The 26,385-nt window shown below is 32.0% G+C and overlaps 1 protein-coding gene across 4 annotated transcripts in view; it reads right to left on the reverse strand.

Annotated features, from left to right (window-relative positions):
* Positions 1–26,385, reverse strand: part of LOC130897369 (tolloid-like protein 2) — a 246,522-nt gene that overhangs the window by 42,665 nt on the left and 177,472 nt on the right. For 3 of the 4 annotated variants that reach the window (XM_057806196.1, XM_057806195.1, XM_057806197.1), the window contains one exon: positions 17,648–17,674. The exons of the other annotated variant lie outside the window; for it this stretch is intronic. In XM_057806196.1, the coding sequence (XP_057662179.1) occupies positions 17,648–17,674 (27 nt within the window). The remainder of the gene's footprint in view (positions 1–17,647; positions 17,675–26,385) is intronic. 4 annotated transcript variants of the gene reach the window in all.

The following is a 26,385-nucleotide window of genomic DNA, read 5'->3' on the forward strand; positions in this document are numbered from 1 at the left end:
AGCAGTTTTGATGATATTTATAGTGAAGGGTATTCATTTTTGATAATCACAATATGAATCTAAGGCTATTAGATGAAATTGATTGATGTTTCGGTAAAACTTTCATAGAGTTCTATCATAAATTTTCATACAAGACAATTATCTTGATTAGAATTACCGGACAGGGGAATAAGGAATAACTAGACGAATTTTATTGGATCAACGATCATGGGCTATACCACGACTCATCCATTTGCTCCATTCCTAATCCATTCACAATGAAATATAGACAAATATATCACTTATAACCAAATCTAGAGAGTAGGCGAGATATTAAACTAATTCGAAGCTTGTTTGGGTTATGAAATGTTGCAATGGCATATTTCTCAAAGTGGTCTATAAAAGCTTTTTAATTATCAACGGATTAGTGGCATCCTGGCTCTATCAAAATCTTATCTAGGGTGGGTATTGCTTTTTTAAAGTAAAAACAGTAAATTTTTATTCGAATTACACTTTTGGTACCTTCATCAAGGACTTTTACTAGTCTGCCTGGACTTTCCTTGGGAAGTTCCACTTGGCCTGCTATCTTTCCCCCCTGCAATAATTCAAAAACGGTGAACTTTTCAACTCCAGTCATTCGGGAACATCGGTCGACAGTTTCTTGTACAGTAAATTACACGTAATCGTATTTTATGCGATCGTGCACATTTGAACTGATTCACTGATAGTGGAGAATTATTGGAACATCTTTTTGTTGGTGTGAATTTCGCCATTTTATTACCAATCTTATAATTCTGTGAATACTATTTATTCATTGAACGATTCCACGACGTCGACTATTGTTCTCAATTTCTTCCTCTCCTGTATCTGTTTTAGCCACGTACTCCTAGACATTTCCTATCATTTACAATCTGATAATCCTATTCATTTGTTGATCTTCCCAGTAGTCTTCTCTGGGTACCCATTCTGTAATATTTTCTATACCCTATCGTTCTTCCAGACTTTTAATGTGTTCGTACAAAAGTAATATTTTGATTTAATTATAGTTTCCACATCTTCATTTTGTACCTTATTTTGAATTTTATAGTTCATAAGTCAATACTGATTATTTTCTGAATTCCATTAATTCTCCTGATTATCATACTTTCATATATCTTTCGATTTTCTTCGTCCACATTTATTTGACTCACAGTTTCCACCGCGTAGGTAACTACTCGTTCTATTGCAGTATTGTAGACTCTGAATTTGGTTCCTTGTCTCATTCTCTTACTCTGCATTGTGATTTTGTACTCACCATATGCCTTATATCCTGCATAAATCCTTTGTATTGTCTAATACTTTGTTTCATTTTTGTTACTTGGGATTTCCGTCATTCATTATTGGTATAATCAATCCATGATCATTTGTTCATTCATTACTTTGTCTTATCCTCTTGCTTTCTTTTATTCCTATTTATGTCAATATATTCTCCATCTGTAAGTTTTTATTCCTATTCTGTTATTGAATCAATATCACTCATACCATTTACTTCATCTTCTTCCGTTAATACATTTAAGAGATACTATTTCCATTATTTCTGTTTTAATATTTGTTTCTATGTTGTTTCTAGTTGATATATTTCACATTATCCCTATTATCATTCCCCGAGCTGTCCATACTCTTTTTTTGTACGGAAAAAATGCGAGATATTTAAGTATGACTTTGTAGGTAAAACTAATGTGGAACGAAGATAAAAAAAATGAAAATCTAAAGTATAGACAATACAAAGGTATTTTTGTCAAAACCTCAAATGTATTCACTATAAAAATATACAATTGTTCAAACTAATTTAAGAATTGAATACAATTCTGAGCATACGCCAAATGTAGGTGAAAGTCGTAGGTCAAAAATGCAGTATTATAGGGAGAAATCGAGGAAGATTTAGGAATATGAAATGAAGGTGGACATGATAACGTAGAAGCACTTCAACAGTTGAATAACCAATATCAAATTCTACGTACAGTGCACGGGTGACATACCAATAATAGAATCACTGGTCAGGAACACTGAAAACAATGTTGAATGGACTGTAGTATGTAGATCTAAATTCTAAACAATCTATAGAATTGTAGCTTTGTAAGATTAATTAAATAGAAAAGGATTCTCCTCAACATACAGTAGTACATTCGTTTTGTTATCTAAATGTGGTGTGTACGAAACAATACATCTTCGAATCCACACAAATAATTTGGAATGAACAGGCGGTTCTAAATGTCTCATTAGTGACACCACTGTGCATCATATTAAATAAAAATCACTTGTACATTTTTCCCTGGCTTCTTCTTCTACCAAATGAGACAAAAAAGCTATATTATCCGCTAGGTTTTAATCTAAAAAACCCAAATTCCTTCATCTTTGTAGGATTGATCTCACATTTGAAGCTCGGCTCCCAAGCATACCCTGAAGATGCTCGACTTATCACAGAAGAGCTCGTCTTATAGGTGATCCATACTTTACCAGAAACTTTTATAGCTTCGAGCATAGAAGAAAGATCGCTGACCTAACTGTTTTACCGATACTATACCGGCAGATGCTCATAATCCACCTAGAACAGTTTTAGCAATACCTACTTGACAGGCATACGTAGCTGACTCCTTTCAGAAATGTGAAATCAATTATCAAGGCACGTCTTTCCCTAATACTATAACCTACAAGATCAATATCCACAGGCATCTTGTGCTTTTTACATAAAAAACATTTTAAAAGAAGAAGTTCGTTAGATAGTTTGTGAATTGTATGGGAACATCATTCATGTGGGATGAGTTTTAGCAAGGCTGGATTGTTGTAGACTTAAGAGGGTGAGTTGTGGACTGGAATTTGAGAAAATAAAGCGACGAAACAAGTAGCTTTTTGAAAAATGTAATAAATTTTTCTTCTATTCAAGTAAGGGGCTACAGCTGCGACTGTATTATTACCTGTCATCGGCTATTTGAATCATAAACGAGTTCATAGAAAAACCACAGTAATTTTGATTGTACATCACATAAGGTGAGAATATTCTTAAAATTACTGGATTCTCCAAATTTTTTAGATAAAAACATTCACTATTCGTGAACATTTGAAATAGAATAAGTATATTTATTATTGAAACTTTTGAGATTTTTTATTGCTTTGATATTTGATATTTTCACTAGATTTATCAAAAAATGTTTTGTTCCCATCCTAATTCAATGACTTCCATTGCACCTATTACATTTCCCGAAATGCAGATATATGCCAATCTCTAAATATTGAGTTTTCTCTATAAAACGATCGCTCTATAGGCTTAACCATAAGCTTCACCATCTATAACAATATGTGTAAGCTTCGTTTACCTTCTCTTCCTTTGTGAATCATGATGACAGTAATAGCTTTTTCTAGATTTTTTCGATGTTTTTTCTTGAGAAGTGATTCCCACATAACCAACTAATGTAAAGAAATAATTTCCCTCTTCTTTAGTTACATATTTTTCTCCTTATTAGACAACTTTTACTTGTTAATAGAGCCAATGTTTGTTTCATTTTCTTCTCAGTTATACAATTTAGCGCTATTTTTTCGTTATGAGAAGCACTTCCTAGATGATGTCGTGGAAGTTGCCTCCAAATTAGTTAGTAGTGCTTCAAAGACCACTTTAAAATTGTGCTGGATCCGATGGACCTGCAGCTATACTACTACCAATTTCCAAATCTCGAAAAAAAGTGAAAACTAGATCTATCTATAGAAACTTGCGTTGTGGCTGAGCTTTTACGACGAATTAACAGTTTCCGATAAAAAGAACTAATCAATTCCCACAAATGTAACTTGGAAAACTTCCAATTTTGAGTGTTAAGAAGAAATATAGTATAATTTCTTGTAATGTAATGTAATGTAACTTCTACAATGGTAACAACAAAGAGAAATGTAATTTTAATGAGAGGTATGTACTTAATGGATTGGCAGCAAATTACCAATATTTTGCTTGAACTTTGTAAGGAGAAACCAGTTCTGTAATATTCATTCTGCTAATTTTTTTTGTTAAGTTTGTAACGAACTAAAACCTTTTTTCGATAATTTACTACGAAGGACATGAAATCAGAAGCTTTTACACAATTTCCTACAGCTCAGGATTATTGCTAAGCTCTAGCAGCTTTTTTTGTAATATCACATTCTCCGTAGCATCAAGGCGACAAGTTTAAAAGCTGTGAAAATTTGCGCCGACCAGCATTTTCCTTCATAAATTCGAATCTACCAAGAAAAACTGGAACAACACTCATTGTTTTTATAAAATTGAGGATGTCCTCTTACTTATAAGTTGAAGTGAATAAATTTTTTGAATAAATATGCGGTGTCTTCTTTAAAGTTTTCTTTCAAATCAAGATCTCAAATTTCGTGAAACTCTCAAATTGAGTCAAAAAGTGAGTAAAATCTTAGAAAACATGCATCTTTCGACAACCGCGTACTTCGGTATGTAACAGCAGTCGATGGAAGTCTTCATCACTTTGCGAGTACAGACACCTCATGTTTTAGTAATTTGAATGTTTGATCAAGCGTTGTAATCGTGGACGCGACCAGCGCGGCAACGGCAAATATCGACGCGTTGTGAATGTGGAATATGGACGTTTTTACAAGTATAAGTCGATGATCTTAAAATATTATCTGCCTATATTGATAGCAGAAGTCAAGCAAACATTTTAGTTCTTCACTATCGAAGCCAAACAAATGTTTATGGACCCCCATCTACTATTCCTCAATTTTTGTCACACCCAACGTAGATCCCCGTTGAGTCTCTCGTGGAGTCCTGGTCGTTCACCTAGACTAATTTGGGAATCACGGAGTCTATTTAATTATTAAATGTTAGGAATCATGCTAACCTTCATATGTACATCTCTAAAATGGTTGTCTAGTACATCTGCTCGTTTTTGATGCAAAAGAGGCAAAGTTTATAGTTTGCAATAACATAAAGTTCGTTCAATAATTTTGACCTATTTTGTGGCTTAACAAAAAAAATTTGATAGATTTGGTTATCTAATTTTATTATCTAATCAATCGGGTATGTTCAATTGAATTACAAAACAAGCTACAGTTTTATTTCACAAAAATAGCAACTCAACTGCTGATTGATAGAACCACGAATTACTTGCTCCACTTGGTACATTTCCCTTCGCTATAATCCCATCAGACTCTATGGAAAGTAGTTGCGAAATAATCGGGAATGCAGTGAAAATTGGATATCGCTTATGAATGAATATCGATTGGTACATTCTGAATGCGTCCTTTTGAACAAATGTGAAATTCGGTAACCAATTCAACCAACTGACGTCGGTGATGGCGTTGTTGTTATGTAGAATTTTTTTATTTATTTTTTATTTGCCAGAATTTTGTCAAATATTTGGTCACATAATATTTTAACCTATTTACGGCCGTTGATGCCTTTGCGAAACACTACACAAATTATTTTTGTATCAAAAATGAAGTTGAACATGAACTGCGTTCATATTTCATTAATATAATGTCCAACAAATATGATAATATTTGAAGTAATGTCGAAAAAGAAATTTTGTTACTTGTTACTCTGACATTCTAGAAAATCAAAATATCATACTTATAAAATAATTTTATTACTTACATTTCATTAAATATTTTTCAAAAATTTACGCCCAACCCGTAACCATTCATTAAATTACTAAATAATACACTTCAACAAATGTCTCTTTAATATTGTCATGCGAAGGACGAAACGGCATCTTAAAATCCAAAAATAATGGTATCCGTTATTTCTTCACTTAATACTAGCGTATTTTCATATTTTATCGATGCGTGCGAAAAATAAAAACTTGCAAGTACCGGCGAATTGGTTTATTATTCTTTAGTATTGCTTGTGTGTTTATGATTGTAGTTTAGTCCCAGTTAGCTCTATGAGACGCAAGGATGAGCCAGGATTTAAACATTTTGGACCAATATTTTGGGGACGGTCGTATAAGAATTGTTTTTGTTCTCGTACACTCGAGATTTAGAAAATCAAAGAACTATCGGTGAAAACTTGTGCATCAATTGCATGTTATGCATTCACTAGGAGCTTTGACGATAAAAGGCAGCCCCGAAAAACTACAACAACTACAACCGCTGAAGATAAAAGTATTTTAATGATCAGTAAACGTGATCGACGAATCACGGACTCAGAGATAACTGCTCAGATCATTGACTCTAGGGATCTGCCTTTGCTTTCTGCAGTGAAAAAAAGATTGAGAGATGCTGGCTTTTCTGGAAGAATGACGAAGGAAAAACCTCTTCCAAGACGTCAAAATAAAATTGAGAGTGGACTAAAAAACATTTTTTCTAGCAATAAAAAAGAAAATCCAGATTCAACGCTTAATAGATTTTATGAAAGTTCACAATAAATAAAAGCCTCCTTAAATCGCATTTAATTGACATGTACCCGTTTTATCGATGTGGTTTCAATTACGCGACAAAAATTCTTAATGCCCATAACTTCAAACTAACAATAATTGAAAAATTAGTAAGATCTTCATTACTTTTTCTCAGTTTCGGTTGATACTTCATAATTTTCTAAATAAAATATTCTTAAAAGTTTTACCGAGAATATCTTTGAAAAGTTATCATTTAATACGAACCGTGCAGCTAGCGCTACCTTTCTTAGAAACGGGGTCATCTTTTTTTAATGCTCACTGCATAGATCAAGAGCCAGTGACCAATTTTAAGTGGTCATTTCAAAAGTCATGAAACTCTTCACAGTCGAACCTTAATACCTACAGATACTGAAAAGCCTCTTCTAGCAGTCCTATGTGGGCGGGGTGAACTACCCTAAATTTTTAAGGGGGGTCAGAAATAAGACTAAGTATAACTCATAAAATTCTAGGAAATTACTTTCGACAGTATTGTTACTTCATAAAATTTTTGCCAGAACATTTACATCCCTCCTAATTGTTGACAGAACATTATAAATATTTTTAAGAAAAAATCCAATTTTGTCATTTCATCAGTTTTGAAATTTCAACACAATAAATAAAATAGATTAATAAGTCATTATATCTAATGCTAGAAAGAAATTCCAGAATATTTTAAATGTACGTCCAATAAAGTCTACAGATACCCAATAAGCACTCTCACTCTAACTCTAACAGGTTTCCATATGCATTGCTCGCCCTCGTACGGACACGTTTTTTGTTCTTCCCGTCTATTGGTGATGGAATTTCTTTATATCATTAGATAGGTATTATGATTTATTAATCTGTTTTATTCATTCTCTTAAAATTTCTAGACTGATAAAATGACAAAATTGGATTTTTTTATGAATATTTATAAAGTTGTGTCAACAATTAGGAGAAATGTAAATGTTCAGGAAAAAATTTTATGAAGGAACAATACTGTCAGAAGTGATTTTTCTTAGAATTTTATGACTTATCCTTTAACAAAACTAAGTCCGATTTATGACCCTCTTTAAAAATTTAGGGTAGTTCACCCCGGCCACATAAGGCTGCCCGAAGTGGCTTTTCAGCATCTGTAGGTATTAAAGTTTGACTGTGAAAAGTTTCATGAATTTGCTGGTCCTGGCTAACTTTGTCTTTCTTCCAACATATTTTGGATTCGTTTATTGAAGGTTGTCGAATATTAACATATATGATAGTTATTTATGAAACAAGTGCGTAAAGTAATACTTTTTTCACGAGTAGGATGGCAATTCCTACAAGTAAAAAAAAGTTACTTTACTCACGGGTTTCACAGAAAAATTTTTAAACGTCCGTAAACTCGTCAAAACTCTTATCAATTTTCATTTTGTAATAGTAGTATTAAAAGTACAACTGTGAGCAGCAGTTGATTTGAAGTGAAGAAGAAGTTACATTAGGTACTATTGGTACTTGAATCGTGAACATTTACAATGTTGCTCGAAGTCGAACTAGTTGTTCGCGATAATCCATTTTGTCTTTTATTGAGTCTCTACATAACCCTCTCCAACTGTAAAATTTTTTTCTGTCATACCGTATGCATGAGAAAATGATCGTCTGGAGCTTGCAACAGAAACTTATTAATTTCTTCACGGGCAAATGTTTTATGTTTTATTTTTCAAATATGCAATGAGTTTAGAGAATTTACTGATGTCTACGTCGTTATTTACCATTAGGGTGCCTTTCAGTTTTGAATAAGTCGACTAAAGTGTTGAAGACTTCCACATTTTGGATATAGTTTCAAAGTAAGCTAGTAACACTCTTTGTGTGAAGCTGTTTTTGCCTTTTTTAGTACGCCACTCCATAAAAGAATAATATTCCTCTAAATACTGTTACCTGGATTTTCCAGGGAGAAGATTAATAGTCGCTGCAGTTGCCGATTTAACAAAATCTTCTGGTGTGCAGCTTAAATTTTCTTCACTATTACTCTCCATCACTAATAATAATACTACACTTCTTTTAATTAGACACAAAACGGATTTGTTTGAACGAATATCAAGAAATAAAAGTGTGACGGTTCATTGGAGAAACGAATTGATACGAGAAAGAAATCGTTTGATTATTTTCAACCTTTTATATGAAGAAGGAAAGATTTAATAGAAAGACAAATAAGAAGATTATGGAATTATGCTACAATGCTAAGCCTTAAGAAAAATACCTTGTGTCATGCAGCCAACTGTCGTAGCTTGTAGCAGAACACGATGATTTCATACAACATTATTGATGCGTCAAATGCGTCAGTTGCTAGGTTAGGTTTTGTTTGTTTTTTTTTTGAAACGAGGAGTTTTGGTGTAGCCACGTCAAGAAATAAAATTGCAAAAGTGGAGTAATAAAAAATATATTTGAACTTTAATTCGTGTCGTCCTATGTCCCAAAAAAGATCAGTGATAATAAGTTTGGCTGATAGATGTATCCAACTATCAGATCCTGAATTTAGATACTTAGCTATCCAAAAAGCAAAAACTGCATTTAAAGAAAGTAATTATCTAGAAAAGAATTATGAGCAACATATTCAAGTAAAAGGTAAACAGACACTACAATCGATTGAAAAACAACAGAAATTAAAACATTTTTCCTTACCATATATACAAGCACCAAATCAAAATCTAAGATACCAAAAAAGAGTAATATTATATATCAAGTGCCTTGTACTAATTGTGACGCTGCTGTCTACATAGGGCAGACATCTCAGTATTTGGAAAATAGAATAAAAGGTCATCAATACGATAAAAAAAATAAAACTCCATTGACGAACCATGAACTATCAAAAAAACATAAATTCAATTATGAAGATTCAGAAATTCTTGGACGGAATTCAATACACGAAAAGGGAATTTTTAAAAATGGTTTACTTCATAAGAACGAAAAAGCTATAAATGATAAAAAGACCCTAATAATTCGAGTGGAATTTATAGCTCTATTTTGTGAATTCTAATAAAACCACAAATAATTTAATTGATTACTGCTACATATTTGAGATGCAAGGACTAAGGAAAAATAAATTTTTCTTATTAGAACAAATTTCTATTCTAATTTTATTCTTATTTTGATATCCATGATGTGGGTGCTCTATTGATTAATATAAATACGAAAATTGTCAGTCAATATCATGTTTTGATAAAGACTGAACTAAGTCGAAACGTTAATTTTCATACGTCTTTCAAAAATTATTAGAAAAATTTTGATTTTAAAACGGAGGATACCTAATATCCAGAACATTTTCAAGCATAAATAAAATATGATTAGGCTCCATTGAAGATTATAGAAACAGTGAGGTGTTGTGGGATATCCGTAATTCTAATTATAAATACGATTGAGTGAAACGTGATGTTTTACGTAGCCTCACAACCGATTCAAATAAGGAGAGTATCAAAAATAAATGAAATATTCGTATTCGTATTCGTAATATTCCAATCCGTAATGCAATAATGCTGCAAGACAACGCCCCCTACCGCATACAGCTCGTCTACGATAAAAAGATTGAACGATTTGGGTTAGGAAACAATGGAAAACACCCATCTTATAGTCCCGATTTGTCTCCATACGACTATTATCTATTTTGTCCATTTTAAGAGGCACTTGGCGAACTGCGATTCGAAAGCAATACTTGACAACCCGCGAAGTTTCTAAGGAAAAGGCTTCCGGAGAGGTGGGAAAAGTGTGTAGAATATAACAAAGAATATCTTGAAAAACGGTATAATATTCCAGCTTTGTAACTTGATAATAAAATTTTTATTACAAAATTTCGATTGATATTTGAACCACCCACGTATATTTATAAGCTGAGTTCAAAAGGTTTGGCTTTGTATATATAATAAAGAATAAATCGTTAATGTGGAATTCATCACCATATTCTGCATGTGAGAGTAAGGCATTCACTGGGTTTTCCTTTCTGCGAACCGTATCGTTTACTCGAATCTTTCCATAGTTAAACTTCCTGGAAACCCTGGATATATCCACAAATTCTAAATCTGTTTTAACTCCCACGGCGATTTAGATGTTACGTTAGACATTTAGTAGCAGGATAGCCATTATATTACCCATGAAATATGATGTCGTCTGCAAAAAAGCGCATACGGAGGTTTTCTTTTTGAAGCTATTAGTTGTAAAGTTTAATAGGTTTCTTGGAAATCGTCTTTCTACGTTTTCTTACACTATTGGGGAGGTGATTATCGATAGATTCTAAGTTTGTTACTGGTAGATTCAATCAATAAAATGTTTTATATTTCTAGTGATAATAAAAGTTGATCCCTCTAGTCTCAGAAATTAGAAGCTTTGCTTTTTACATGATAATTCAAAATATTGACGAAAACGATAGATACTAGATTTTTATTACATTATTTTTATATGAACATATGTTTGTTCATATATTGTTCAAAATATATAAGGTTCAAGATAGTAGAGTGATTGCAATGTTTGATTTTGTGAAAGGAATACTTTTTATATAGAGTAATTGATTTATAGTGAGATTAGTAAAACTACGGGAGAACTCAAATATCTAAAATATGTTTTTTCTACTGATTTATCTTGATTTTAGGTTTCCTGTTATTTTAAACTGATTTTCTTTAGAATGTATTGTATAAATTGGTTTCCACATATGTTTCGATATTTTTAATCACTGAAATGTATATTCTGTATGTTCATGTCACTGCTGCAAATATTTGAAAGACTTGTAGCTCTTGGAGTGCATAGGAAATCCAGTAACAAGGAACCAGAGAAAAGAATATGGGAGAATATAATCTAAATTTTCAGGATAAAAGATATCTCATCATTCTAAAGTAGACGAATTCCTTGTTCTCCTTATAAAAATTGAGATTTTAACAAATATATGACACATTCGATTCACTCTTTATCTAAAGAAAGAATGATATTGATATCCAGATATGTTTTAGCTTCAAAATATTTCAATTAGTCGATTGTTTCGTACACCGATATGTACCAACCAATAACTTTGTGGTGAGGAATCCAATTTTTTAAAAAAATATTTAATATAATAATTAAAAAAATGAAATTATCTATCTATTTGTGATTCCATTTATCATTTTTTTTATGCGAAGTGAAATGTAAGTATGATTTTCGTTTAAAAAATTTTTCAGCTTTACATTCAAGTTATTATAGTCATAATATAAAACCTCGTTGATAATTTTGAACTACTAAAAAAGAGAACGGAGTACGGAGTGCGAATACAATATTTGCAATTTATATCGACTTCTGAAAGGCTTCCCAGTTATAAGAGAAAATCTTTGCATAATAAAGACAGTTTAAAGTACTAATAAAACTAATAATGTTCACGAAACTATCACTCGAAAGACAGGTCCAATGTTTGGTATGTAATTTTGAAATTAGTTTTGATACTAGAGATTTTTCGAGGTAGTCTTATATTGGCAGAAAATATTGGAAATAAATGCTCCTTGTACGGAAAGCTGTTTTTTTAATTTGTAGCTGCAATTCCAAGTAACAAATGCAATGCATTCGTGGATACCTTCAATAAACTTAACTCAAGTATTCAATTCACTTTGGAAATTGGAAACAATAACAAAATGAATTTTTTTGACATGACACTTATTAAACACAAAAATAAAATAAAAACTAAACTATATACAAAAGAAATATGGTCTGGAAAATATCTAAATCAAATATCACTAAATCGTCTACTGGATAAACAGAAAGAGCTTTGAAATTGACTTTCCCTGAATATCTACCCGAAATAATAAAAATAGTCAAAAATGTTTTAAAAAATAATCAAGATCCAGAAAACCAAATTAATATAATCATTCGACAACGGTCATATAAATTATACAATAAAAAGATTATATATACCCAAATAAACAAATAAATTCAAGCTAAGACAGAGATTTAAATATAGCAATACCTCATATAAACCAGCCCTCAGAAAAACTGGAATATATTTTATCAAAACATAACCTCAATTTAAGTCATAAATCACACATCATATTTTTACCACTATTCACTAAACTTAGAACAAAACAAATATCATATCCTCCAAACCATGTTTGAATTGTAAAACTTATATAAGAATGACTACACAATACTTAGAGAACAGAATGAATGGCCACAAATACACCAAGAATGCATCAACTACTTTGCACACACACGATAAAAATTAGAATCATTAATTTGACTTTAAAAAAAAAGACAAAAATATTAGCTCAAGACACATAGTATCAAAAATAAAAGAACTGATATACAAAAAACAAGTTTTCTGTGAATGATAAAAAAGATATAAAAAAACTTCAGCCAAATTTACCATAAACTGATTAATTAGTATACTTCAATCTACCTATGTTTAAGAAATATACTAAATATTTTTATCTATCTACAGATATTATAATCATTCTATATTAATTACTCTTTCGAAAAAACTCCCAAAAACGAGCGAAACGTTAAGTTAAATAAAGATAAGTACAAATTTGAACTTTGATCGATGTTTGATTATTTCATTCCATCCGAACAAACTATGAGTACAGAAAATTAAGAAAAAAATTGATATTATACTCAAATGGTTGAAAAAATGTAGTGAATTTTTTGAAATAAAAATTAAACGTAATTCTAGATTTAATCTCAGATCTTTGATACTATGATTTATGAAAATTTATAGCATTTGTCACAGGACCGATAACAAAATGAGAATAAAGACAGTATATCATCAAAATATATCTCCTGCTAAAAACAAAAGTATTGTTTTCAAATGATCTTCCAATTTCCAAGACATTTGATACTGTTAACAAGAGTCGAAAAACCTCAAAAATAAAAGTTGTTCTACAATAAGATTTCATTGTTCAATAAAAAATGATTTCCTGTAACAAAATGTCAAAATATCCATCGATTTAGAAAATATACATTCCGGAATTATGTATGAAACTTAATATCCAGTAAATGTCCGCCACGGCTTTGCTGGCATATACGTTCCTTTTGATAAAATTTTCAATAACGTTATTATATACATGTGGGGGAATTTCATTGATAAAGCGTCCAATTTCGGCTTTCATGCTTCTATGGTTAAAGATTAATTGTCATAAACCTGTGACTTCACTAACATTATAGGCAGAGGTCTATCGGCGTTGAATCTCAAAAGCGTTGAGGCCATTACTGGTCACCAAATAGGGAAATTACACGACCAGAAGCAATGTTATGCAAGATCATCAATGTTTCACGTGAGGCAGTGTCCCGCTGAAACCACATGTCAAGATCAATAGCTTCCAAATGAGAACTGTCTTATCATAGCACGATAACGATCGCCATTCACCGTTACTCCATTATCTTCTTTGTTTTCGAAGAACAATGGTTCAATTGCGGATGCATTGCTTTCAGATAGATCATTTGTGGATATTCTAATCTTAACTTTTTAACGTTTTAAAGATGGCGTTTACGAAGTAACAACGGTTTATACATTACCGGCGGTGTGAGGGTAGTCTTAACTTCAGTTTAACATGAAATCGAGGATCCGAACCCAACTTCTTCAAATTGTTCACAGAGAGAGAGAGAGAGAGAGAGAGAGAGAGAGAGAGAGAGAGAGTAGACGGCACTTTTCAGTAAATATACCGTCAAATTATTGCGAGATGCGGAAAAATATGATATTGATTTGATTTCAATTGGCAACTGATTGTGCATTTTTTGCATTGTAAAATATTGAGCCCTTTATTAATAATAAATTGGAGAAGCGTGCTAACGAATTAGGAAAATGGATTCAAAGATGAATAAGAAAGGAAGAGTCAGAATTTTTAATCTTTTATAGAAGCTCTCTTTTATAGTTTGAAGATTCGCTCAAATTGAGTCGCACCACAAGTACCCCAGAAATTATTAGAAAATATTATAAAGGGTTTTGCTGAAATAGCTGAAGATTTACACTTTATATTTGATGAACTCGACTATGATGATGAAGAAATTATCAACATTGTCGTCGCGCCGAGAAAACAAAAAGTTATTCTTCTTTGAGTAAATCTTTAAATTGTCCTACTTTTTTTTTAATTTAAACATTTATTGTATTTCTTTACAAGGTTATCCAAAAGCCCTACGTCATTGTCAGAAAAATAGTAATTGCAAATTGTTCTTTATACGTTTTCGATTATACACTTTCTTAAACAAGTAAAATAGAGCAATGTTGTTTATTCTTGGTTTAAACAATAGTTTGAACTTCAGTTTAATTTTCAGTTTCACTCTTGGTTGTAAAATTGGCCCTAAATCGGGTAAAATTTGAAAATAATTTCTAAACTTCTGATTATTATATATAACAAAAATGTCTTCTTTTTAAATCATCCTTATACTGCAAAAATACGAAGTAACACTCAATGTTCCTTAATTTGTATCATAAAACGTTTTAGAGCTACTCCTATTAGAGTAGGAATATCTTATACAATGTATAAAAATGTTGAATAGCAGTAATTGAAATAAATTTAACAGTTAACATGCTTTAAATTTAAATAGGCAATAAAGTCATGCAAAAACTAACATACCACAAATATAATCTAGTTAAAGCTTGATGGAGATAGATGTATTATGAATTTAACGATACTTAAAATTTGGAATATAACTGAGATGAAGGTTCTAAAAATAATAATAGATATATATTTATACAAGGTGTCTGTATACACATACCAAATATTAAGACCAAAATAAGCTGATTTAAGGTTTCTTGTCTTGGTTCAAAGTTTGGAGTTGAAATTTTGAAATCTGTTTAGTAAGAATTCAAATTGGTATATGCATTTATAATGAGATTCCGTATGACCATTAAGTATTATTAGATGATGGCTTCGAAACAATTTAGAAAAATATCGATATCAGAAGTGAATAATATAAAAATTCAAATGAATTTTTTGCTATACTTAGAGAGAATAGGAAGGATATCATGTGGCTACTAAAAAGTGTCAAATCTTCTTCTTTATAAATTTATAGGGTGATTTTTGAAACTGTTATAAATTTTACATACATACATACAATATTTTAACTAAGATGATCAGATTACAAACAACAAAAAACAGTAACTAATAATTATAACAAAATAGAAATAATTCAAAGTCAATTCTCGGAATAAAACCCAGTAGCTTCTACACATTTTTTGTTAATTTCCATATTGAATTACTGTTGTAAAACAATTAATGAAGACCTGGAAAAATTACAAGTACCCCAAAAGTTGATACGGTTGGTGGAAATGACTATACTAAATTGTAGAGCAAGGGTAATAAAAAAAGATAGACCATCTGAGAAATTTGAAATAAATGCTGGAGTAGACAAGGCGGTAGACTCTCGGCAGTATTGTATTAGAAGTATCATTAATTAATCCAAACAAGTAGTAGCATTTGCTATAAGAGTGGTCAGTAATGTCGAATAGTAATCTCCAGTTATTATTCTACCCTTATTCAAAAAATCAATCATGATTACTCCATGGCAAACCCAAAAAACTGAAGCAAGAACTTTTACAGCAGATTTTTGGGCAAAAAACTTCTTAGGTCTTGGAGAGTCAGAGTGTTGCCATTCCATCGATTGCTGCTTTGTTTCTGGATCGTAGAAATGTACCCAAGTCTCATCCATAGTAACAATTTGGCTTAAGAAGTCTACATCGTTTTCAAATCGAGCACAGATCGAACGCGATGCTTCTACCCCTGCATTCAAACAATTGGGGATCCATTTTACAGCAATTTTTCTCATGTCCAAATTGACGTGAACTATATGATTCGTATGAAATATTCAGTGCTTCAGATATCCGTTTCAGCCCAATTCGACGCACTGTTAAAATCATGTCATGAACTGCATCGATATTTTCGGGGACTGACACAAAAACTGGCCTTCTCTATCGGTCATCATCTTCAATGGAAAATTTACCTCTTTTGAAGCTTACAGTCCAATTTTTCCCGGTTGCATATGAAGTACATTGATCACCAAGAATATAAAAAATTAAAAACTAGTAGCTCGAGTAGTCCATATGGTAATGAACAGGATTGAAACCTGGGAATCTTGAAAGCCATAAGATAGAACCTTCATGTCCTATCCATCTGTTATGATAACGACATTTTTTAATAGCATTGGAATATTCTTCTACCCACACATGCGAATTACGGTGATTATCTATCCTGTCTTTTGTGAATTGAGCGTCATCTATAAATAGTGTCCTTTACAGCTCTGTTCGATTATTGTCAATTCATTCACAAAATTCCAACACATGGATTTTATCTCCAGGATGTAGTCGCTGAACCATTTGAATATGATATGAGTATAGACGATTTTTTTGTAAGACTGTATTTACTTTTGATTTAGTAAGGAAAAGAGCCATTTTCTCGCAAATAATTGAGAACTGATCCAAATTTTGTATAGCTCAAAAGCCTGACTGTCAGAAGCTGTTTTACTATTACCATTAAAGAATTCACAAAAATTATGTCGGCATATACTGTAAGCTCTATCAAAGCTAACACAATAGTACGTAACCTAGGTACGTAAAGAAATATATATTCTTGTACACATAAATAACGGTTGATAATGAAAATGGGTGAAAAATATCAACAAACATTGTCACATTTATAGTTCCCATTGGTTATTTAGCTTTAAAATCATTTATTGCATTTAAAAAATGTTATTCAGGGTGCAACATTCAAGACGAATCCCCAAATTGATTTTTCCAAAGTCGGACAATTTCAGAAATTTATAAAGTAGTTGACACTTTTTAGTATCCTTTTGATTTAACTTGTGTAAATAGTAAACTCAAAAATATTTCAGTTTTCCTATCCTCAAGAAACCTTTACAAAATTTTGATAGATAGTGCTAGTACGCTATTCGTATCAATGCTTAAGTCTAGAATATCTAAATGTCTTCTTTTAAATTAAATGTAGTAACTTTCTCATTTAAAACAGACAGAGGATTCCAAATTGTTTTTTTTTTCAAGTAAAACTAAAACTAAAAGAATATTATTCTGCTAAGTGGGTCAAAGAAAGTTAATCTATTATTAATTAACATTTCTGATGAAAATCAAGAGCCTTCTCACGCCAAATATAAAAGCTTTGCTTACTTCAAGTTAATACTCGTTTGTTAAAATCGATAATGCTAACTACGAACTAATAACTTGAATAAATTTAAACCGTAAAGCACAATATTGAGAACGATTAAACGAGATAGAAAGAGTGGAAATAAATTGAGTAGAAAGTGAATAAAAGAGATATAGAGAAAGAATGAAAGGTTTTGTTGAATGAGGTACTCACGCAGGGAGATCTCCAACAGCAGCTCCACTGTACAGGCAGCAACGGCAACACAAGATATACACGTCAAGTCATATCAATACAGCACGTGCCATGCCATCGGCAAACGCACGTGCAAAACAATCAAAATCTAATCCGAAGAACGCATATTACGAATATGTTCACATGGGTATTTTCTTGTTACATTTTTTTATAATGACAAGAAAAGCATTATAATTAATTACCAGGTGAAAATAAATGTTTCTTAGACAAATACATACTCTCGATACTTGATTTTAACTTTCATTTGTACTAATTTTAAGATGAACTTATGTATATATTGTACCGGTCAAAAGATTTTGCCCACCCCATATTCCAATCTAAGAATTTCGAAATGATACACTTTATCTTCCATATTGTCAAGCAAAGGTTGAAATGATGTCGAAAGCAGTTTCCCATTTCCACTTATTATTCATGGAATATCCTGAAAAACGAATGGAGCCAAATAGATGATTGATTTTCGAAATTATTACAGAGAATGTCAGAATTTTGCAACGAAATAATGAAAGTAAAATTCGAATATGTGGCGATTAAAGATTATAGTTTTATGATTCTAATATTCTCAACTATATTTTATGTTCTTTAATATATTAGTATGAATATAGATCGTATTGTTTATATTTGTTGTGTATTACGTATAGGATTGATAAAAACTTTTAACCGGTAGTGTAGGTTTTTTAGAGAGAAAATATGATTCTGAAAGAAATAAATAATAGATGTTTAAGTCCATGAAACTTTTACGAACTAAACATAGTAATGCCTAATTCCATCACAAACCAAGAATATGATTCTTTGTATGAAAATCCATTATACAGAGTCATTTGAGAGGTATGGTCACTTTCATATGAAAGGTGGGTAAATCAATGCTCTGAAGCTTCTACCTAACATATATATTGCAATATATATCAATTATTTTCTATCCTGTATACAGTCTGAATGCAAACTAGATACTAAATACTCTTAGAAAGAATACACCTTGATGTTTTATTTGCCACAATCCCAGTTTAGTATAAATTCAACTTAAATACTTTCCACTCATTTCCACTAAATTCAATCGATTTTTGACTAAGATAAAATATTTCACGTTAAACGATAATAACATAAAATGAATCTTTCTCGTGTCTGACTTTTATAAATAAAGTCAGTTTTGTTGTCCGATCAATTATTCTTAGGTTGTTTTATTTAAGTTGATCTCAATTTCTACTAAGCAACAAACAAACTTTAACCAGCAAGCAGACTGATACATTTTATATATAATGCGTTATCAATTTGTAAGTAATTATATACTTATTACCTTGCATTTTATTTTCGATTGGAGATTAATTATTGTGATTCTGTTCTGTTAACTGACTTATCAAAAGAATAGAATGCTCAATAAAACTTATTCTTGATCTGCATTTTTTTGCCCTGCCTGTTTTTGTTAAGCCTTTTCCATAATTCCAAAATTCATTAGATTTTATTAGTCCAATATAAAAGATACATTTCATAATATCAACTGTCTAGACTTCTTCTGTATTGGAAACTTGTGTGTTTCAGCGATTTTGATATAAAAATGGTTATATCTCTTAAAATACTCTGCATAATAGAGAAAATATGAAAATCTGGAGGGCAACGCATTGAAGAAATACTTTTCTTGTCACATAGATATGACCCAACCAAGATTCTGTAAATGCTTACAATTTTCGTTTATCACTATTTTGAATAATTACCACAATAATGAAGTTATGTGTAGTTTTCAAATACAAAAACACCCTGTATAATATGGAAGTTACTACTACTGGGTTTGTAAAATACTGAATAATTTCAGAAACCTATAAAACCAGCACAAATACGGGGGCACCAATGATGAAAAGAAGGGAACTGATAGACCAGTATCCAACAAATAATGACCAACTAAAATAGCTAAAAAGAGAAATCTCAAGATTAATTAGTGAAGATATCAGAGGTGATAACAAATCGGACAAAATAAGCAAGATCTTTAATCCAAGGGTCCGAAGAAATGTCAGAAGTTACATTACCCGAACTAAGGGATGTTCTTCGGGAAATTAGAGCATCGAGGTTTAGCTTTACATCAAGTTATTTGGAAACTTTCTAAAATATTAGTAGATGGTACCACCTGTCAATGGGATCGAGCTACTATAATTATCATCCATAAATAAGGAGAAATAGCGAATCTAGTTTATAGACTTATAAATCCCTATCTAATAAATTATGTCTGTACCAACCTTGCGAAGCAGCAGGATTTTGGTATGGCACAAATCACCATCTTAAGACACTCATTGGAACTTGCATGGGATATAACCAACCATTAGTTACTCTAAATTCGTCTAATGGTAGGTTTCGAAGGAACGGGCATAAATATAAACGGCAGTCGACGCTGTTAAGATCACAGAAGCAAAGTAGATGCTCCGAAGACTACAGAATAATTTGGAATCAGTTGGACTCAATATGAATACCAACAAAACGTAATTTATGACCAAACTCATTATAAGCATATATTAAATAGTACATATGGAAATTTGAAGCATATCTTCTGATCAGATATCCCAATATCCCCGAAGAGAAAGATTACGGATCAATGGGTATTGCCAGTACTTATTAATGGAGCAGAAGCCATTCGGTAAAAACCGATGCTGATCTTTTCACTCAGAGAAAAAGTTCCGAATAATCAACAGAAACAAATGTCAAGTATCACTTATGCAATTAAGAAAACTACAAACTTGAAATGGAATTTAGCTTACTTCGTTACTAGGTTTGCGAATGAAGGCTTGACATAAAAGATTTTGTAGTGGAAATATCGTCAAGACATATCTCGTAACAGGGGACGTCTATCAACAAGATGGTCCAATGATATTTAGATAATTTAATGGATCCGTAGAGAACCGGCTCAGATGGACTCAATTATGGAAGGTTTATGTCCAGTAAATGACTCGGATGAGCTGAATAATGATGAAAAATGTGATCACCATATTCACCTAGTCTGCTTTCTGCGAGGTTCAATGACAAAAATAACTGTTAAGTCAGTCCAATAAATCGATCTTGGTTATGTTATGACTCCTTCCAAATATTAAACTGGTCAGAAGTCTATTGATAGAATACATAAAAATATACTTCAGGTGGGCAAATTTCAATATAATTTAATTTCAAAATTATTTCCGTTAAATTTATGAATATTTCTCATTTCGTAAAATATGCGTTCTTTCATATAATCATTCTATACATAATGAGTCAGAATTAACATCAACATTTCGACCAATTCTGCAATCACAAAATACAATAATGCCAGACATTAATCCAGGTTTTCACGAGGACAATAAACATTCAATTTTAACTTAACAAAAGTTCCGCTAAATTGCGTACGAATCAAGCACTCGTTCACGTTTGGTTCGCCTGTCAGTTTGTTTTAAATTCAAAACGTTCGTATTCGGTCTATAAATTTGTGATCGAATGCTTGCTTACGTGGTATTCATTTTGACTCTAGTTGAAACCAGATATCAACATATGATTTCTACAATGAATCCGCTAGAAATATAATGAAAACATTGAGTTAAAAAAAGTACTTCCTATATTCGATAATTTTCCCACTCAAAACTTGATTTTATCCAATTTCAATTTAATAATTTTGTCATATGTCAGTGTACTTTGAAATCATATCAAACATATTTTTAAGTTATTTGTGACCTGCTCCGAAAGCTATAGACGTAAGAAAATAGTTCTACAAATTCAGATCCTATTATAATAATTTCAAACGATCAGGAAGATCAACAACATCAGGTAAAGATAACGGAAATGGAAAAAAAAACAGAAAATCGATAATTCAAAAATTTTTGTAGCATACAGGGTGGTTATGTCCGTTATAAACTACTCGTTTTTTGAGATATTATAATCCAAAACGCAAAACACAGTGGCTCTTACCAAATATGAATCTTCAAGAAGCACTTTAAAGCCGAATTCACATCTCAAGAATACGTTTTTGTGTTTGATGGGGTATGAAAGGAGTTGTTTAATTTTAAGAGCTGTACAAACTAGTGATGCAGATTTCCATTTTGAGCGATTGAGTCATATGAACCAATCTTTAATAGAAAAGTATCCGGCTACTGTCAAGAGAAAGGAGTTATTCTACCTGTGGGAGGTATTTGATTTGAAATTGACATTATAGTCGAAGAAATAGAGAATAAAAAAGACAAACCCTGGGAATGTCTGAGAAGTTAGACGCATTAAGATGCAACAAAGTGGATTCGATTCGGTAGAGCCTCAGGAAACTTTGTGAACAAAAATTATGAATAAAAAATGAAGACTGCATTTGTGCAGAGGGAAATACATTTCGAAAAGTGCATCTCGAATGATTAAAAAATGAATAATATATAACACGAAAAATATTGCCTTAAATTGAAAGAAAAATATGACTGGCAAAGAGAATTTATGTGAACCTTAGATGTAGATTTTAGAGTAATCTGCTTTTAAGATTATAAAATTTCTAATCTTGATAGCAGAAGAATACAATTAGAGTTGGTTAAAAGACATGAGAATATTGTGTAGAAAGGCGAACAACGGGAAGTTATAAAACAAGAAAAAATGAGGATTGTGAGATACAATTTGTAGAAAATACAATTAATCCATGGGGATGAATTTATTAATTACAGAATCGTATTGTACATGAATAGTTAAGTATTTTAATTGTTTTTCAATGTTCAAATTAAACTTTTAAGTTGTCTAATTGGGAACAATAACTTTTGAAAGAATTAATTGAGTTTTTTCTTCAATACACTTGAATTGTATCGTAGTTATTTAGCAGATTCTGCATCACTTTACTCTTGTAAATGACTGATACTGGATTCTTGGATTAATAATTTCTCAAATTTTAACAACAGTCTACAAATATAAGCTTTTACTATGCCAAAATATTACAAAATAGTTCAGAATTATGAATGAACTGATTGCTGGAGCTAACAATTTCTACAATGGTACAGTTTCTTTGAAAACAACCTATACAACTGATAATAGAAGCTCTTATGAAGTAATTTTTAAGTGACTTCAACTAATTAATGCCCAATTTATGTTTTATTTCTATTCAGATGCATTATAGAGTACGAGGGTTGAATAAAAAATGTCCGCTCCAACAAAGAAACACATAATTATTTCACTTTTCCAGCATAGTCTCTTTTTAGTAAACATTTTCAGCGATATTTTAATCTTTTCCACCCTTTCAAATAATAGTTGATGTGTTTTTACTCAGAATAGGTTTTAAGGTATGCGTAAGTCTTTGTCTGATGACAATCTCTCTCCTGAAACAGAAACTTTTTTATATTAGGAGGTAGGAAAATATCGCTGGGGGCTAGATCTGGTCAATGCGGTGGATGATCATGCAATTCGAAGTTCAATTTTAGCCGTTGTTCTTTTGTCCTATCAATGATGTTTTATACTGTTATTGTTTAACCTATTAGCATATAGTCGATAAACACAATCCCATACGAACAAACGATCAAAACACTTTTCTGGCCGATGAAATCATTTTTTAGAGAAGGCTCACACTTTGCAATCGACTAACTTGAGCATTTTGAGCAATGAGGTCTAGGACATTCCAAAACCTTTTGGTTGGTAATGACAAACCCAGCACCCATCGTCTGGATAGATTACGTTTATATTCAACGGCTGAAAGTTATGCGAACATGAGTTATGTCACAGAGTCTCCGTACAGAGTGTCTAACCGCCCTTTTTTTCACAAAGGCGTATTGTCTGTCAAAAATAAACACTCAATAATAGCCCGACACTAATTTGCAATCTTCAGAAAATATCCACCACGAATCTCTTGCGATTATCAGACAGAAAGTGAGCAGAAAAAATAGCTGAAATTTGAGGGAATATCTCTCAATGCATACGCAAATATATTTAGAACTTATTTAATGTGACATCTTCAGGTCATGAAAATTTCTCAGACAATCCTCGGATCTCATAAAACAAGTTAACTCAAAAAGAAAATCTGAAAAAAAGTATCGATGGGAAACTATTGTAGTTCATTGTAGACCTAACCAACCTAAACAAACATTGAAATGGCTTGAAATTATTTTATTCTAGACTCGGAAATTCGGGTCATTTAAGAAATATTATAAAGAACTTCCGTCACCGTCATACAATTTGGTAGTATTAGCTGTAGCTCTCTCAATTGCAAAAGTGTTTAAGTTGATTACGGTACTGCAAAGGCGCCGTGAAGATAAAACATAATATGATTGTCAAAAACACATACGTTCAACTGAAACCAAAAATTCGAATGTTATACATTTTTGATGAAGGAAAATTTTCTTCTCTTTTGGGTTAACTGGTTTATCACTTTTTGGAGAAGTAGGTTTTCATTGTTATTTACAAATTGTCGGTGAACGGTAAGCATACAAAGATTTTCTGGCGACATGGTTAATCTTCATCAAGTTTTCACACTGCGTAAGAAGAAAGATTGTTGATGTGATGTGATGAGGTAAGAGGTAGAGATCGAATTGTGCGAGATCATTGTCGCGTTTTGACACTTAGATTTTCCTCCAAGCTTCGACTTTAAGATTCATACAAACATTTTCTTGCGACATAGTTAATCTTCACCAAACTTTTATACTTCATAAGAAGAAAGATTCATCAATTGTTCATATAGTAGGAGGTAGAGCTCAAGTTGTTAGAGATCATACAGATTTTCCTCCAAACTTGGACTTCAAGATTCATGCAAACATTTTCTTGTGACATAATAATTCTTCATCAAGTTTCTACACTTCATAAGAAATCTTACTCCTGACTAAAAGCTCTTGCGTCAACGAGTCTGCTAGGATTTTCTTGAAAGGTTAGGATTCCCAAAGACCCTCACCAAAAAAGACTTCCGGCACTGCTTCGATCAATGTAAAAAAACGTATGGAAGTGTGTGTGCTGAGGAAGTTAAAGGAGAGCATTCGAATGTAGAATAATGTTTCTTTATCGGCTTTTACAGCCACGGTAATCATCCGGATGCTCATTCGATCATCTGCACGTACAATTTGGTTGCTTTTGATCACTGTTTCCGGAGCTAAAACAGACACAGGGCTAGCTGGAGGGTGGTCCTCTTCAGTGCTCTCTTGGTTCTCACTAAATCGCTTACATCACTCAAAAACATACCCACGAGATAGAGACTTGTTCCCATAAGCCTCTTGCAACAATTAAGAGCACTCGGTCGGAGTTTTTTCCAATTTAACGAAAAATTTGAGATTGATACGTTGAATCTGTTTTTTGGCACACGGTTTTTGGCACGAGAAAAAAACACATCCCAAAACATGTTTTGGGACGTGAATAAACAAGATATCTAGATACCCTACGCACTAATCGTTTTTACCTAACCCGTCTAGGGCGCCCTCTAGGCGCGCAGTCTCGTTTTTTAATAGCCAGACCTCGTATTAACTGTATACAGTAATAATGACGCTTATGAAAATCTACGGTTCAATTTGTTTAAATCTAAGAAGGAACAAACAAGAATCTTACGACATGCAGAGGGCAACAACAATGGAATCCACTTGAACTATCGTAAGTACTATACAAGTAGCACTAACAACAATCCCGAATCTGCAGCAATTGGTCATAAGAGGCGTTTCCGGTTGAAAGAAAACAACCAAAAAATTATGACTGGAAATTTGTGGAAATGGAGAGAGGAGATTAGAGTATTTATCAACTCATAGACTATATGACAACTTGAACATATTTCAAGGAAAGAAAAAGGAATCATTCCTACAATTGAAAATGAAATAAGAAATCTGAGGTTGCAGGAGTCACAAAGACCGAGAACTGCATGATATAATCCTAAACGTGATTTATGCAGAAAAGGCACGGGAAGAAGAAAAAGTGTTGAGGGAAAATGGTGAATCAAAAACAACAATCTATAGAGATAGCCATATAGCCTTAAAAACAATACAACAAGTCTACTTATTCTAAAAAAACTGAATTATTCATACGAGTATATATGGGTAACTAATCAGCTGGCTTCATTATCTTTGATATCCTCCTTCTCTAAACGAAATTCATATCTTTGTCCGTCTCTTTGAGTGTGAAACACCCTATACAAAAAGATGAACGCTCAACTTGAATCGCTCCATCAAAATATTATTGAATTATTTGGACCGATAAAAAATTAACGGATACTTTGCTGCAAATTAAAATTTAATTCTAGAAAAGCAAAAGATTCTGAAAAATTGCTACCAGTCGTTTCCAATTACTGGTTAAAACGATTCAACACAATAATTTTGTGCAGAAACTTCTACTCTATAAAAATATTTGGATTAAATGCTAATAAACTGAAACTATTAGTTCAAACGATTCATAACCTACTTTAACAGTTTATCTCCTTTGTCCAGATTTCGCGCTAATAAAATCTTAATGTATGACTATTTAATTCCAGCTTTACCTTCATTTAAAATATATGACATAAAATCCAATTAAAGTAAGAAAAAGTTCATTCGTTGATTGGTAGACACTCGCAAATTTCCATTCGATACCAAATTCTTAGTTATAAATAGGTTTTGTAACCCGTGTGGACCTTTAACTCACAGCTATAGGGCTGAAATAGGATCTCCAAGTTGAAACTATCTCAGAAGAAATAACGAAAGCCTCCGAAAGACGTGAAGATAAAATTCGCAAACATTCCAACAACAGACTGTTCATGTTAAATACCAGGATGAATCACTAGTGACAAATCTGTAGGG

Source organism: Diorhabda carinulata, chromosome 8 (genome assembly GCF_026250575.1).
Source record: "Diorhabda carinulata isolate Delta chromosome 8, icDioCari1.1, whole genome shotgun sequence".
NCBI classification, from domain to species: Eukaryota; Metazoa; Arthropoda; class Insecta; order Coleoptera; family Chrysomelidae; genus Diorhabda; species Diorhabda carinulata.